At 46.3% G+C, this 17,944-nt stretch overlaps 1 protein-coding gene across 4 annotated transcripts in view; it reads right to left on the bottom strand.

The window, feature by feature from the left end:
• LOC138637993 (major facilitator superfamily domain-containing protein 8-like) overlaps positions 1 to 17,944 on the bottom strand; it is a 184,133-nt gene that overhangs the window by 151,275 nt on the left and 14,914 nt on the right. For all 4 annotated transcript variants that reach the window (XM_069726934.1, XM_069726935.1, XM_069726932.1 and 1 more), the window contains exon 2: positions 3,633 to 3,707. In XM_069726934.1, the coding sequence (XP_069583035.1) occupies positions 3,633 to 3,707 (75 nt within the window). The remainder of the gene's footprint in view (positions 1 to 3,632; positions 3,708 to 17,944) is intronic.

The raw sequence follows: 17,944 nt of genomic DNA on the forward strand, positions 1-17,944 counted from the left end.
CGCCAGCCAGCGAGGGAGCCGGGTGAGTATTTTAATAACAGCAGGGGGGGCGCACAGGGGGTGGGAGGTCATGGAGCTTTATTTTAAACATGATTATTCATATCTTCTCTACAGCAAATGCTGCTGCAGGGAAGATATGAATCGTGGCTTCAGCACCAGATGCAGGGGACAGCGCTAAACTTTAGTGCTGTCTCCCGCACGGTGCATGTGGTACCCAGTGGGCACACGGGCGGCACACGTGTGCCACACTGATGTGCCACAGAAACGCCCGGGCACACGGACACAGATAATTCCGGTACCGATTTTTCCGGTACCGGAATTATCTGGACGTGTGAGACTTCCCTCACACAGGTCTCTGGCTGCAGAAACTCCACTTGTTTACCCCCTACAGTTGGGGCGAGTGAGAGCCAATCTGCTGTTTCAGAAGTAGACAAAGCTGCTATTTTTGTGTCACCTAGCACAATACATCTTTCTCAATCCACCATAACATTTCTGCCTTGCCTACACCTCACTCACAGTCCAGCAGTTTGTCCTGTTCTCTGTACAGCAGCCAGCCCTCGGTTCCGCAGTTGTGATCAGGTAAAACAAAGTTTCCTCCTACATATGCCAAAGATAAGAGCTTGAACTCCACCATCTCCAATCTGTTGGCCACGGAAATGCTGCCTTACCACCTTGTGGATATAGACGGGTTCAGAAAGTTGATGGCCATCGCAGTCCCCCTGAACCAATTGCTCAGTTGTCATTACTTCTCTAAGAAACATGTGCATGCGCTATATCAGCAAGTTGCAGACAACATCATCCGTTCAGTAAAAAAAAAAAAAAATCTATGTCTGCCAGAGTGCATTTCACCACTGACACATGAACAAGCAAACATTGGCAGGTGTGTTACATCTCACTGACTGGGCGACTCTGCAGGCTGTGTGGTCAGGCAGTCAAGGGGCTTCTCCACAAGTCTTTGAATACACAAGGCTTGTGGGAGAAATCTCTGCATCGAACACTTCCTCCACTGCTTCTGGCTCCTCCACCTCCTCTATGGCCTCAACATCTCCCTTAATCAGACATGGGTTTCGACAGAATCACCCCCATCTCCGTACTGCACAGCCATGGCTCACTGCAACCGGGCAGTGTTCAAATGAACATGTCTTGGAGATCGCAGTTACACAGCTCAAGAGTTGTTGACAGCTATCCAGGCCGAGTTAGAGCAACAGCTGTCTCCACTGAAACTGGAGCCAGAGAAGGCTGTGTGTGATAAAGGTGCAAACCTGGTGGCACCCCTACGCCAGGGCAACCTCACACATGTGCCTTGCATGGCTCACATCCTCAACCTGGTGGTACAGCAATTTCTCCATCACAATCCCGGCCTGGATGCGCTGATGCAGAAAGTACGGTCATTGTGTGCTCACTTATGACGATCGCACCCCACAGGTCATTGACTTACATCGCTACAGAGGTCTCTCGGCCTACCGGTTAACCATTTGATTTGCAATGTTCTGACAAGTTCGAACGGCTGTGGCAGCAGCAACGAGTCCTGGTGCAGTATGTTCATTTGCATAGCCAGGGCCAACGCAGTATGGACAGTGTGCAAATCACAGTTGAGGAATGGGCACAGATGAAGGACCTCTGCAACCTTCTGTACAGTTTTGAAATGGCTACTAAGATGGTTAGCGCTGACAATGCCATCATCAGCATGACTATTCCGGTCATCTACATGAAAGATCACACTTTGAATAGTCTGCGTGAGGAGATGGTGGTCCCAGAGGAGGTAGAAGCAGAGAAGGATGCGGAAGACATAACAATGTCTAAAATTTCCAGACTGTCGTCGCACAGGCAGGTGCAATGGAAAGGTGGCTTACAGCCATCAAGGGGGACTCATGGTACCAGATGGTTAGTGAAGGTGCAGGAGCGGAGGAACAAATGGAGAATGACGAGGTGAAGGACGCACAACAGTCAGGAGATGAAGAGGATAATGATCCACTCTGTTGTCCGTGGTTGGTGGGAGGGGACGGAGGAAGCAATCTTGAGTGTTAACTCACCACCAACACACCATGGACTAGGACCTCATGGAAGCGCCTGACACATGAGTGCCTTCTATCTTCAACACGATGCCCGTATTCTTAGGGTTAGAAATAGTGCTGACTACTGGGTTGCCACTCTGTTAAATTCACAGTACAAGAGTAAATTAAGGTAGATGATTTCCCCCTGGAAAGGCATGAGAGCATGCTGGAGTATCGAAACACGCTTGTAGACAAATGTTAAGATTGATTTTCCCCATAACAGCACTGAGGCACACAGTGTGTATCGCAGTTCTAGACGTCCAACCCAGGGAACGTTAAGGAGTCATCGCAAAAGCATTAGCAGTAGCAGCAGCGTAAATGTCACAAGCATTTTCAGTGAGTCCTTTCACACATTTTTTTTTAAACCAGCCCGTGAACCAGCAGAACAGAGTACAAGTGTGCTGGTTCACATGACTTGCAAAGACTGGAGAAGATAGTGAAGGAGTACATGGAGCGAAATATCAATGACGTTGGGGTGGCCTTAGACCCTTTTGCATTTTGGTCTTCAAAAATGAAAGAGTGGCATTAGCGCGCCAGTCACGCCTTGGAGGTTTTGATATCCCCAGCAGCCAGCGTTCTCTCAGAACGTGTCTTCAGTGCTGCTAGTGGTGTTCTGGCAGATAAGCACATCCGATTGGGCAGACTAGGCGAGAGGGTCGTTTTTACTGTCTTGCATTGATCATGCATTATTACAGTCTGTGCCATCTTTGTGATGTCTTCAATGACTGCTGTTGCTACTGCTGTTAGAATCAATTTTTGAAATGTGGAAACTCCAAATTGGGTTTCCATCTAGTGGGTTGCCTGTGGTGGAAGGTGTATCAGAGGCCTATTACACTGTTTCTACTCTGTGGAAAATGATGCCACTTTAGTGGTGTGTGAAGATAAGTTTTTGAAATGTGGACACTACAAGATGGGTATCCATCTGGTGGGTTGCCTGTGTAAATAGGGATTCCAAACAGTCAAGCCTGCACTTTCAGTGAACTACCTGTGTTACTTTCCTTACATTTTTCTACCACTAGTACTATATGAAACTGATGTTTATGCCATCTGAGTGTGACTGGAAAAAAAAAAGTTGGAGGTGTTGTCAGGGCTTCCAGCTAAGAAGGCTTAAACTGATCCCTTAACCACCAGGTCCTCTTTCAAACTTCAATTTCAAGCTGTAAATGCAGGGCCAGACCCTGATACCTCATGCATGGCCCATGGCTGACTGCTGCTGTGCCATTTGTAAATTTCTAATGTGGGTCAATTGATGTCACTTTTCATGGTGACTGCTCCTAATTTTAGATTGGGAAGCTTTTAGTCTCACATTAAGATGTTGTGTATATGTTTGGTTTGGCCTCCCATTGAATTTAATGGGGTTCGGGTACGTTCATCTAACCGTTTGGCGAATATGTTTGGCGAATCGAATCTTAAAAGGTTCGCTCATCTCGAATTAGGAGCACTGGTTTAAAAAGAGAGACGAAAGCACATGAATGCCACTGCTTCATTCGTTTCTTATGAGACTTGCAGAGTGGGTTTAGCACCTCTTTAGATTGACAATAACTTGCAAATAACATATTGGAGAAATAAAATACAAACCATATTCAATGCCACTGAGCAAAAAGATTAATCCTATGGCAGCATTTGTCAGTTTCCTCTTCCTCCGTATCAAAACTAAAAAAAAGGAAAATACACCATTTTAGTGCAGATGAGGAAAACATTGTGAAATAAATAGATTGATTTTTTTTTTTTTAAACACTACCGTATGTATTATGCAATTGTTTTAAGCATAAATATCCATCATCACATAGTAGCCATTACCCCAAAGGATTTTTTTTTATGAAAAAGAAAAAAAATAATAATTTTGCTAATGTCACAACTTAAAATAAATACTAAAATCATGTACTAGGGATCCACACTCTTTTGCTACATAAAATAGAATATAGCACTTTCTGAAACTCAGAACTTATTCACAATTATGTCTAAAGGCTTAGCAGAAGAGGCAGTAGCATAAATATCAAGCAAGAACATACAGTACATTGGTCACACTAAGGCTACTTTCACACTTGCGTTGGTACGGGTCCGTCGCTAAGCGTCAGACCGACGTACCGATGCACGTTGTGAAATTTATGCACAACGTGGGCAGCGGATGCAGTTTGTCAACGCATCCGCTGCCCATTCTGAAGTCCGGAGAGGAGGGGGCGGAGTTCCGGCCGCACATGCGCAGTAGAAAATGGCGGACGCGACGTATGAAAAAAAGTTCCCTTGAACGTTTTTTCATGACGGTCCGCCAAAACACGACGGATCCGTTGCATGACGGACGCGACGTGTGGCCATCTGTCGCGATCTGTCGCTAATACAAGTCTATGGGAAAAAACGCATCCTGCGAGCACATTTGCAGGATCCGTTTTTTTCCCAAAACGACGGATTGCGACAGAGGCCAAACGACGCAAGTGTGAAAGAAGCCTAAGGCTATGTTCTCACAAAGGATTTTTTTGCCATGACTTTCCCAAAATGCAGCAAATTTTACTGCGCTTTCGGAAATATATTAAGAACTCATGGTTTAAAGACAACCTTAGATTATACATGATAATTATATCCAGAATGGTATATACAGTACAGACCAAAAGTTTGGACACACCTTCTCATTTAAAGATTTTTCTGTATTTTCATGACTATGAAAATTGTACATTTACACTGAAGGAATCAAAACTATGAATTAACACATGTGGAATTATATACTTAAAAAAGTGTGAAACAACTGAAAATATGTCATATATTCTAGGTTTTTCAAAGTAACCACCTTTTGCGTTGATTGCTTTGCACACTCTTGGCATTCTCTTGATGAGCTTCAAGAGGTAGTCACCAGGAATGGTTTTCACTTCACAGGTGTGCCCTGTCAGGTTTAATAAGTGGGATTTCTTGCCTTATAAATGGGGTTAGGACCATCAGTTGTGTTGTGCAGAAGTCTGATGGATACACAGCTGATAGTCCTACTGAATAGTGGCTACTTTGAAGAACCTAGAATATAAGACATATTTTCAGTTGTTTCACACTTTTTTGTTAAGTATATAATTCCACATGTATTAATTCATAGTTTTGATGCCTTCAGTGTGAATGTACAATTTTCATAGTCATGGAAATACAGAAAAATCTTTAAATGAGAAGGTGTGTCCAAACTTTTGGTCTGTACTGTATGTGTCAGTCTAGTTTAACAGCAGCTGAAGATGCGCTAAATTAAAGATGCACGCTTCTAAAGCAATTTGGTGCCTGCATGGGGTGAGGTAGATTTTTAAATATAAATTTTCTGGAATAAATTATAGTGAACCTGGAACACCAATGTTGACCACGCTCTGTGTAAAAGCACCTGCGCATGCCCAAGATTCCCAGCCCCGCAGTGTGAATAAATCAGAAGAGACAGCGGAGCGGGATCTCAGGCCGCGCGTCCACGCAGGCGCAATAAGAAAGACATCAAGTGATGTCAGTGGATCGGCAGCGCTAACTGCGCACGCCCAAGACCTAAGATCACAGCGCAGGCACTGGGAAAATTCAATAACGCTGAGGAGGCGGCGCCTTGTAAACATGAGGAAGTAAGTGATGGCTGTGGTGAGTCTGTGTTAGGGGGGGAAAGACCTGCTGCCCCCAGAAGATTTCAAGGTATGAGGGACAAATTTGATAAACGGTTCTTTCAGCAGTGGCAGGAACAAGAACTAAAAGAGCCACCTTGTCAGAATGCAGCATTAGTGCAGCACAAGGTGGCTCTTTTAGTTACAAACGCCTGGGGGGGTGACAGGTTCCCTTTAAGTATACAAAAAAAGGACACAGCAACACTCAGTAAGGACTAAGATATATATACACATCGTATATACTCGTGTATAAGCCGATATTTTCAACACACTTTTTTTGTGCTGAAAACACCACCTCTGTTTATACACGAGTCACGGTCCAAAAAGTTGGCGGGGGAGGGGGGACGGTGGAGCAGCGGGTGACAGGAGCCGGCAGCGGTGGCACAGTGACAGCTGCAGCTGCCAGCTAACAGAAGAGATCATACTCACCCTCCGACACTGCACCTCCGTTGTCCCGGCGGCTCTCCTGTGCTGAGCGGTCACGTGGTACCACTCATTAAAGGTAATGAATACGCACTCGTCTCCACTCCCATAGGCGTGGAGCGCATATTCATTACCTTAATAAGCGGTACCAAATGACCGCTGAGCAGAAGAGAGGAGAGCCGCCGGCGCTGAGACAATGGAGATGCAGGGACGGAGATGCAGATGCGAGGAGGGTGAGTATGACGGTGAGGGGGGGGGAAATGTGAGCCATGTATACAACTATGGCACGGGGGAGCCGAGCAACACGGGACCGGGGGAGCCAAGCAACGCGGGACCGACGGAACCTCATACCAGGATAGGACAGGGGAGCCACATACCAGGACAGGACAGGACAGGGGAGCCACATACCAGGACAGGACAGGGGAGCCACATACCAAGACAGGACAGGGGAGCCACATACCAAGACAGGACAGGGGAGCCACATATCAGGACAGGACAGGGGAGCTACATACCAGGACAGGACAGGGGAGCTACATACCAGGTCAGGACAGGGGGAGCCACATACCAGGACAGGACAGGGGGAGCCACATGCCAGGACAGGGGGAGCCACATACCAGGACAGGCGGAGCCACGCATAGCAGGACAGGACAGGGGGAGCCACATTCCAGGAAAGGACAAGGGTAGCCACATACCAGAACAGGACACGGGGAGCAATGCATACCAGGACACGGATGAGGGGACATTGCATACCCGGCTTATACTTGAGTCAATAAGCTTACCCAATTTTCCTTGGCAAAAATAGGTGCCTCGGCTTATACTCGGGTTGGCTTATACACCAATATATTCGGTATATATATGTATTACACACACACACACAAACACTGAAAGCATGAGATCAAAAACCAATTCATGTATGCCTATAAACCACGGCAAGGTGACCTCCGGAGGCAAGTACATTTTACTCAGCAATACTGTAGTTTAGATTTTACGTTTTCAGTGTTTGCATATATCTTGGCCCTTACAGAGTGCTGCAGTGTCCTTTTTTTGTATGTTATACAGTCATTTCAGCTTGCACCTGTTCACACTATGTGGAGGTACTGGTCAGGTTTTTTTGCAACCCCTTTAAGCATATCTTCAGGGTATCTGAGGATTAACCCGATCTTTCAAACACCAGTCTCTGCATGAACACTGAATAACAGCTATCTAATATAAAACATGCTAATTTGTCTGTCCACAAAAGATGCAGCAAAGCCCAAACAACAACAAACATTTGTATTGAGCTTTTTTCACAATGGACTCAAAGCACAAATTCATAGTCACACCACCTAAGATCCTCATCATTATCGCTTATTTCCATTACACGGGTGTAATGATCCCAATGGAAGGGGATCACAAAAGGACAAGCACAAAAAACAAAACAAGCTCTAGGGTGATGGAAACTGAGCTGACCGCGATCCTGAACCTAAACACACAACTAGCTGTAGCCGGGGAACGTGCCTACGATGATTCCTAGACGTCTCGCGCCAGCCGAAGGACTAACTTCCCCTATTAGAAGAAACACAGACCTCTCTTGCCTCCAGAGAATACCCCACAGAAATAGCAGCCCCCCACATGTAATGACGGTGAAATGAGAGGAAAGCACATACGTAGTTATGAAAACAGATTCAGCAAAATGAGGCCCGCTAAAGCTAGATAGCAGAGGATACAAAAGTGAACTGCGCGGTCAGCGAAAAACCCTACAAAAAACCATCCTGAAATTACTTGAACTCATGTGCCAACTCATGGAACATGAGGAGTAATATCAGCCCACTAGAGCAACCAGCAAAAAGGAATCACATATCTGCAAGCTGGACTAAGACAAAAATTAAGCAAAACGTGGAACAGGAAAATCAAAAACTTAGCTTGTCCTGAAGATTACAGAAGCGGGAAGCAGAGGTAACAAGACACACTGATTACATTGATAGCCGGCGAGGAAATGACAAGAAAGCCAGGTTAAATAGGAAACTCCCATATCCTGATAGAACAGGTGGACACCAGAGACCGCAGAAAACACAAGTCACCCAGTACCATCAGTAACCACCAGAGGGAGCCCAAAAACAGAATCCACAACAGTACCCCCCCCCCCTTGAGGAGGGGTCACCGAACCCTCACGAGAACCACCAGGGCGACCAGGATGAGCCCTATGAAATGCACGAACCAAATCAGCAGCATGAACATCAGAGGCAACCACCCAAGAATTATCCTCCTGACCATAACCCTTCCACTTGACCAAATATTGGAGTTTCCGTCTGGAAACACGAGAATCCAAGATCTTCTCCACAACATACTCCAATTCCCCCTCCACCAGCACCGGAGCAGGAGGTTCAAGCGAAGGAACAACAGGTACCTCATACTTCCGCAACTACGACCGATGGAACACATTATGAATAGCAAACGATGCCGGGAGATCCAAACGAAACGACACAGGGTTAAGAATTTCCAAGATCCTATAGGGACCGATGAACCGAGGCTTGAACTTAGGAGAAGAGACCCTCATAGGAACAAAACGAGAAGACAACCACACCAAGTCCCCAACACGAAGTCGAGGACCCACGCGGCGACGGCGATTAGCAAACTGCTGAGCCCTCTCCTGGGACAACTTCAAATTGTCCACCACATGACTCCAAATCTGATGCAACCTATCCACCACCATGTCCACTCCAGGACAATCAGAAGGCTCCACCTGACCAGAGGAAAAACGAGGATGAAACCCCGAATTACAAAAGAAAGGAGAAACCAAGGTAGCAGAACTAGCCCGATTATTAAGGGCAAATTCGGCAAGTGGCAAAAAGGTAACCCAGTCATCTTGATCAGCAGAAACAAAACACCTTAAATAAGTTTCCAAGGTCTGATTAGTTCGTTCCGTCTGGCCATTCGTCTGAGGATGGAATGCAGACGAAAAGGACAAATCAATGCCCATCTTAGCACAGAACGTACGCCAAAATCTAGACACAAACTGGGATCCCCTGTCAGAAACGATGTTCTCCGGAATCCCATGCAAACGAACCACGTTCTGAAAAAACAGAGGGACCAACTCAGAGGAGGAAGGTAACTTAGGCAAGGGTACCAGATGAACCATCTTAGAAAAGCGGTCACACACAACCCAGATGACGGACATTTTTTGAGAGACAGGGAGATCCGAAATAAAGTCCATGGAAATGTGCGTCCAAGGCCTCTTCGGGATAGGCAAAGGTGACAACAATCCACTGGCCCGAGAACAGCAAGGCTTGGCCCGAGCGCAAACTTCACAAGACTGCACAAAAGAACGCACATCCCTCGACAAGGAAGGCCACCAAAAAGACCTGGCCACCAAGTCTCTAGTACCAAATATTCCAGGATGACCTGCCAACGCAGAAGAATGGACCTCGGAGATGACTCTACTGGTCCAATTATCCGGAACAAACAGTCTTTCAGGCGGACAACGATCAGGTTTATCCGCCTGAAACTCCTGCAAAGCACGTCGCAAGTCTGGGGAGACAGCCGACAAAATCACCCCATCCCTAAGGATACCAGTGGGCTCAGAATTTCCAGGGGAGTCAGGCACAAAACTCCTAGAAAGAGCATCCGCCTTCACATTCTTTGAACCTGGCAGGTATGAAACCACAAAATCGAAACGAGAGAAAAACAGTGACCAACGAGCCTGTCTAGGATTCAGACGCTTGGCAGACTCAAGGTAAATCAGATTTTTGTGATCAGTCAAGACCACCACACGATGTCTAGCACCCTCATGCCAATGACGCCACTCCTCAAATGCCCACTTCATGGCCAAAAGCTCCCGATTACCAACATCATAATTCCGCTCAGTGGGCGAAAACTTTCTAGAAAAGAACGCACATGGCTTCATCACTGAGCAATCGGAGCTTCTCTGCGACAAAACCGCCCCCGCTCCAATCTCGGAAGCATCAACCTCAACCTGAAAAGGAAGCGAAACATCTGGCTGACGCAACACAGGAGCAGAAGAAAACCGGCGCTTAAGTTCCTGAAAGGCCTCCACAGCCGCAGGAGACCAATCAGCAACATCAGCACCCTTCTTAGTCAAATCCGTCAAAGGCTTAACAACACTAGAAAAATTAGTTATGAAACGACGATAAAAATTAGCAAAGCCCAAGAACTTCTGTAGACTCTTAAGAGATGTAGGCTGCGTCCAGTCACAAATAGCCTGAACCTTGACGGGATCCATCTCAATAGTAGAAGGGGAAAAAATATACCCCAAAAAAGAAATCTTCTGGACTCCAAAGAGACACTTTGAACCTTTTACAAACAAAGAATTGGCCCGCAGGACCTGAAACACCTTCCTGACCTGCTGAACATGGGACTCCCAGTCATCTGAAAAAACCAAAACATCATCCAAATACACAATCATAAATTTATCCAGATATTCACGGAAAATATCGTGCATAAAGGACTGGAAGACAGAAGGAGCATTAGAAAGTCCAAAAGGCATCACCAAATACTCAAAATGGCCCTCAGGCGTATTAAATGCGGTTTTCCACTCATCACCCTGCTTTATCCGCACAAGATTATACGCACCCCGAAGATCAATCTTAGTGAACCATTTAGCCCCCTTAAGGCCCCTTCACATTTAGCGACGCTGCAGCGATACCGACAACGATCCGGATCGCTGCAGCGTCGCTGTTTGGTCGCTGGAGATCTGTCACACAGACCGCTCTCCAGCGACCAACGATGCCGGTAACCAGGGTAAACATCGGGTAACTAAGCGCAGGGCCGCGCTTAGTAACCCGATGTTTACCCTGGTTACCATGCTAAAAGTAAAAAAAAACAAACACTAGATACTTACCTACAGCCGTCTGTCCTCCAGCGCTGCGCTCTGCTTCTCTGCTCTCCTCCTGTACTGTCTGGGAGCCGGAAAGCAGAGCGGTGACGTCACCGCTCTGCTTTCCGGCTCACAGACAGTACAGGAGGAGAGCAGAGCACAGCGCTGGAGGACGGACGGCTGTAGGTAAGTATCTAGTGTTTGTTTTTTTTTACTTTTAGCATGGTAACCAGGGTAAACATCGGGTTACTAAGCGCGGCCCTGCGCTTAGTTACCCGATGTTTACCCTGGTTACCAGTGAAGACATCGCTGGATCGGTGTCACACACGCCGATCCAGCGATGTCTCCAGGGAGTCCAGCGACGAAATAAAGTTCTGGACTTTCTTCAGCGACCAACGATCTCCCAGCAGGGGCCTGATCGTTGGTCGCTGTCACACAGAACGATTTCATTAACGATATCGTTGCTACGTCACAAATAGCAACGATATCGTTAACAATATCGTTATGTGTGAAGGTACCTTAAATGCGAGCGAACAAATCAGTCAACAATGGCAAAGGATACTGATATTTGACTGTAATCTTATTCAAAAGACGGTAATCTATACAAGGCCTCAAGGAACCATCTTTTTTGGCCACGAAAAAAAAACCTGCTCCCAAAGGGGACGAAGATGGACGGATATGTCCCTTTTCCAAGGACTCCTTAACATAATCCCGCATAGCAGTATGCTCTGGCACTGACAGATTGAACAAACGTCCTTTAGGAAATTTACTGCCAGAAATCAAATCTATAGCACAATCGCAATCCCTGTGAGGAGGAAGCGAATTGAGCTTAGACTCCTCAAAAACATCCCGATAATCAGACAAAAATACAGGAACCTCAGAAGGAGTAGATGAAGCGATAGAAATCGGAGGTGCATCATCATGAACCCCCTGACATCCCCAGCTTAACACAGACATCGTTTTCCAGTCCAAGACTGGGTTATGAGTTTGTAACCATGGCAGACCAAGCACTAAGACATCATGTAAATTATACAGTACCAAGAAGCGAATCACCTCCTGATGAACGGGAGTCATACGCATGGTCACTTGTGTCCAGTACTGAGGTTTGTTCATAGCCAAAGGTGTAGAGTCAATTCCTTTCAAAGGAATAGGGACTTCCAGAGGCTCCAGACTAAACCCACAGCGGTTGGCAAATGACCAATCCATAAGACTCAGGGCAGCGCCTGAATCCACATAGGCATCGACGGAAATGGCTGATAATGAACAAATCAGAGTCACAGACAGAATGAACTTAGACTGTAAAGTACTAATGGCAACAGACTTATCAACCTTTTTTGTGCGTTTAGAGCATGCTGATATAACATGAGCTGAATCACCACAATAAAAACACAACCCATTTTTCTGCCTATAGTTTTGCCGTTCACTTCTGGACTGAATTCTATCACATTGCATTGTCTCAGGTGCCTGTTCAGAAGACACCGCCAAATGGTGCACAGGTTTGCGCTCCCATAAACGCCGATCAATCTGAATAGCCATAGTCATAGACTCATTCAGACCTGTAGGCGCAGGGAACCCCACCATAACATCTTTAATGGCCTCAGAAAAACCATCTCTGAATCTTGCAGCCAGGGCGCACTCATTCCACTGAGTAAGCACCGACCATTTCCGAAATTTCTGACAATATATTTCTGCTTCATCTTGCCCCTGAGAGAGAGCCAATAAAGCTTTTTCAGCCTGAATCTCTAGGTTAGGTTCCTCATAGAGCAAACCCAATGCCAGAAAAAACGCATCCACATTGAGCAACGCAGGATCCCCTGGTGCCAATGCAAATGCCCAATTCTGAGGGTCACCCCGCAGGAAAGATATAACAATTTTGACTTGCTGAGCAGGGTCTCCAGAGGAGCGAGATTTCAAAGAAAGAAACAACTTGCAATTGTTCCTAAAATTCAGAAAACTAGATCTATCTCCAGAAAAAAACTCTGCGATAGGAATTCTAGGTTCAGACATAGGAGCATGTACAACAAAATCTTGTATATTTTGAACCTTAGCAGCAAGATTATTCAGGCTGGAAGCCAAACTCTGGACATCCATGATAAACAGCTGAGGTCAGAGCCATTCAAGGATTAAGAGGAGGTAAGACGCAGCCAGGCTGCAATTAATGCTAGGCAGCAAACTCTGAGGGGAAAAAAAAAAAAAAAAAAAACTTCCTCAGACTACTTTTCCTCCTACTTCAGCCAATACGATACCACTTTTTGGCCGGCTATACTGTATTGATCCCAATGGCAGGGGATCACAAAAGGACAAGCACAAAAAACAAAACAAGCTCTAGGGTGATGGAAACTGAGCTGACCGCAATCCTGAACCTAAACACACAACTAGCTGTAGCCGGGGAACGTGCCTACGATGATTCCTAGACGTCTCGCGCCAGCCGAAGGACTAACTTCCCCTATTAGAAGAAACACAGACCTCTCTTGTCTCCAGAGAATACCCCACAGAAATAGCAGCCCCCCGCATGTAATGACGGTGAAATGAGAGGAAAGCACATACGTAGTTATGAAAACAGAATCAGCAAAATGAGGCCCGCTAAAGCTAGATAGCAGAGGATACAAAAGTGAACTGCGCGGTCAGCGAAAAACCCTACAAAAAACCATCCTGAAATTACTTGAACTCATGTGCCAACTCATGGAACATGAGGAGTAATATCAGCCCACTAGAGCAACCAGCAAAAAGGAATCACATATCTGCAAGCTGGACTAAGACAAAAATTAAGCAAAACGTGGAACAGGAAAATCAAAAACTTAGCTTGTCCTGAAGATTACAGAAGCGGGAAGCAGAGGTAACAAGACACACTGATTACATTGATAGCCGGCGAGGAAATGACAAGAAAGCCAGGTTAAATAGGAAACTCCCATATCCTGATAGAACAGGTGGACACCAGAGACCGCAGAAAACACAAGTCACCCAGTACCATCAGTAACCACCAGAGGGAGCCCAAAAACAGAATTCACAACACACGGGTAATTGAATTACATTCTTCACTATGTTTACCCATGGATTATTATAATACTACAGCGCCTAGATATTCATTGTCCGCGATAAGTCACTGATCCAATGCTGCGTCCTCTGTTTCTGTAGTATTGAATTCTAATATTTGACTTGGATCATTGTGATCTAACATTACCAATTGCTAATATCCACATACAAACCACAGTTTACATGTGCCAGACACGGCTGTCATAGCCGTAGACATTTAATTATCGTATTTTATTTCAATTTTTATAAATCAACCATAGAGTTCAGAAGATATAAAGCTTTTTATTTAGTGTCAATTTTTATACCTTTACAAGGGGGTGCTCCTCACAAGGTAAGTATGCAGAGCAGCCCTCAGGCATACCCCCAGAGAATTCTGTGAGATACACCCCCTTGGTAAAAAAAACCCATAAAAATTAGCATCAAATATAAAAGGGCCATATATCTGGAATCGTATGGCAGATTGATCTAGAAATAAATATATGTTAATTAAGTACCGTATATTATTTTCATGCACTATGCTATTTAGTTATTTACTGCAGGGTATTTATCGTATACACGTGTATAAGTCGACCCGAGTATAATCTGAGGCACCTAAATTTGCAACGAAAACTTATTGACTCGAGTATAAGCCTGGTATACATTGTCCCCTTATCCCTATACTGGTATACATGGCTCCCTGTCCCTGTAAGCATGGCTTCTTATCCCCGTCCTTGTCTGTATGGCTTCTTATCCCCGTCCTTGTATGCATGGCTCCTTATCCCTGTCCTTGTATGCTTATCCCCGTCCTTGTATGCATGGCTCCCTGTCCCTGTAAGAATGGCTCCTTATCCCTGTCCTTGTATGCTTCTTATCCCCGTCCTTGTATGCATGGCTCCCTGTCCCTGTAAGAATGGCTCCTTATCCCTGTCCTTGTATGCTTCTTATCCCCGTCCTTGTATGCATGGCTCCCTGTCCCTGTAAGCATGGCTCCTTATCCCTGCCCTTGTATGCTTCTTATCCCCGTCCTTGTATGCATGGCTCCCTGTCCCTGTAAGCATGGCTTCTTATCCCAGTCCTTGTATGCATGGTTCCTATAAAAAAAAAACAAAAAAACAAAAAAAAAAACACATCCTACTTACCTTCTCTGAGTGAGCATGGGTAATGAATATTCACTCCATGACTATGGGAGTGGAGAGGGGTGAATATTCATCACCTTAATGGGCGGGGGACAAGTGATGTTTTGGCCAGAAGAGCTGCTGGCGCCGAAACAAGATGAAGCGAGGGCACACAGGGAAGGTAAGTAAGATGTGTGCTGGAAGCTGGCAGCTGCGGCTGTAAATGTGCGCTGTAAGAGTAACAGCCAGTGCAGCGATTCATTTCTCTTTAGCAGTGGGCACAGGCTTTAGCCGCAACTGCTGGTTCCTTCCTCTGTGACCTACTGCTCCCCCGCCGTCTTTCTGGGACAATGACTTGTTTATCAGCGAAGGGGGCGTTTTCAGCCTAACAAAAATGTGCTGAAAAACTCGGCCTATACGCGAGTATATACGGTAATCATTAGGTTTGTCTGTTTTTTTTCTGTTTAGTGGCTAGTATGAACGTGCTCTTACAGGCTGCATGTACACCAGTTTATATCCCAGTTAATGACGAACCTTTGGATTTTTTCTGTCTGCTTGCATCATGTGCATATAAAGGTGTGGCCTGCCTTTCTTATGAGCTGGGCATTATTGATGTTGTCTCCTTTGTGTCCACTAGTTGGGCTCAGTTCCTCTCAGCCCTTATCTACATGCATGTCACTTGACAAATTGTACGATTTTTAATGTTAGAATTAGGACTGTCCCTATTACGGTTGCCGTGACAAGGCGGGATGGCTTTTGCATTTTTTTTTATTTTTTTTTTAAATAACGAAAAAAAAAGTTAAGTACTTTATAGTTTCATGCACTATGCTATTTATTTATTTATTTACAGCAGGATATTTAATCATTGTTTCTTCATTTGGTGTAATCCATGTATGTGTTGCGGCTGTCAAAAACGGTCAATCACTGCATGTGTTGCTACGAATCATGCAGCCGCAGGGACTCGCATATATTATCTGAGCACGCCGAAGACACTCAACTCCCGAGCATGCTGGATAAAAACCTTATCTGACCAAGCACGTTCACTTATCACTAGTCAGCACCAATTTGTTTCCAATTTTCAGACCGTTTTTTGCTTTTTTTGTGCGCTACCTGTAGCTCCTTAATAAAAATATTCCGTCTGCTTCAATGCGTAGCTACAGCATGTGTGGCATTAACCCCTTAACACTCTGACTTGTATATATTTCATAAGTACAGATCGGTACTCGTTCGCACAAAAAAAGAAAGTCACTGCCTGTAAGGGTATGTTTCCACGTTCAGGAAACACTGCATGTTTGACGCTGCATAGAGACGCAGCGTCAAACACACAGCGTCCAGATGTTACAGCATAATGGAGGGGATTTCATGAAATCCCATCTCCACTTTGCGTGGTAACACGCATCCGGCGGCCCTGCGATTTCGGACATGCGGCGCGTCTTTTTAGATCGCAGCATGTCCATTTACCTTGCGGCGACGCTGCGCCGCAAGGTATAACACAGGGCCCTATGTGTGGGGTGCGATGATTCCGGATGTGTGCAATGAACACATCCGACATCATCGTGTATCCAGTGGGGGCGGAGCGAGTTTGCCGCTCCGTTAAAACCGCCGGCCATCCTTGCACTTGCGAGGAAAACGGACGAGTGCAATCCGATAAAAAAAAAAAAAAAAAAAAAAAAAAATCGGATTGCACTCGGACCAATGTTATTCAATAGGTGACATTCCATTTGAGATTTTTTTCTCAGCCGAAATCGGACTGAGAAAAAAAAAAATCGCAGCATGCTGCGTATTGCTGCGATTCTCGGACGAGACTCGCCAATGCAAGTCAATGGGTGCGAGAAAAAAAAACGCACAGCACTCGCACCATGCGAGTGCTGTCCGATTTTTACGCACCGGTGTCCTTTGAAAAGCCGGCAATACAGCACTAGATAGCAAAAGCCAGCAATTGAATTACCGGCTTTTAAGCTATCTCCTTCATAAACCCGATTTGATATGAGACATGGTTTACATACAGTAGACCATCTCATCCCTTTTTTTTTGCATATTCCACACTACTAATGTTAGTAGTGTGTATGTGCAAAATTTGGGCGCTCTAGCTATTATATTTAAGGGTTAAATCGCGGAAAAAATTGGCTTGGGCTCCCGTGCAATTTTCTCCGCCAGAGTGCTAAAGCCAGTGACTGAGGGCAGATATTAACCCCTTCCCGACCTTTGACGCCACGTAGGCGTCATGAAAGTCGGTGCCATTCCGACCCATGACGCCTATGCGGCGTCATGGAAAGATCGCGTCCCTGCAGATCGGGTGAAAGGGTTAACTCCCATTTCACCCGATCTGCAGGGACAGGGGGAGTGGTAGTTTAGCCCAGGGGGGGTGGCTTCACCCCCTCGTGGCTACGATCGCTCTGATTGGCTGTTGAAAGTGAAACTGGCAATCAGAGCGATTTGTAATATTTCACCCATTATAACGGGTGAAATATTACAATCCAGCCATGGCCGATGCTGAAATATCATCGGCCATGGCTGGAAATACTAGTGTGCCCCCACCCCACCCCTCCGATCGCCCCCCCAGCCCTCCGATCTGGCCGGTACACTGCTCCGGCTCCCCTCCGTCCAGTGCTCCGCTCCCGCCCGTGCTCTTGTCCGCTCCCCCCGTGCTCCAATCACCCCCCCGTGCTCCAATCACCCCCCCTGCACTCCGATCCACCCCCCCCCCGGTGCTCCGTTACACCCCCCCGTGCTCCGTTCCAGCCCCCCCGTGCTTCGTTCCACGCCCCCCGTGCTCCGTTCCACCCCTCCCGCACTCCGATTCCCCCCCCGTGCTCCGATCCCCCCCCCCGTGCTCCGATCCCCCCCCCCCCCCCCGTGGTCCCCCCCACCCCATCATACTTACCGATCCAGCCGGGGTCCCGTCCGTCTTCTCCCTGGGCG

This window comes from Ranitomeya imitator, chromosome 5 (genome assembly GCF_032444005.1).
Source record: "Ranitomeya imitator isolate aRanImi1 chromosome 5, aRanImi1.pri, whole genome shotgun sequence".
Classification (NCBI taxonomy): domain Eukaryota; kingdom Metazoa; phylum Chordata; class Amphibia; order Anura; family Dendrobatidae; genus Ranitomeya; species Ranitomeya imitator.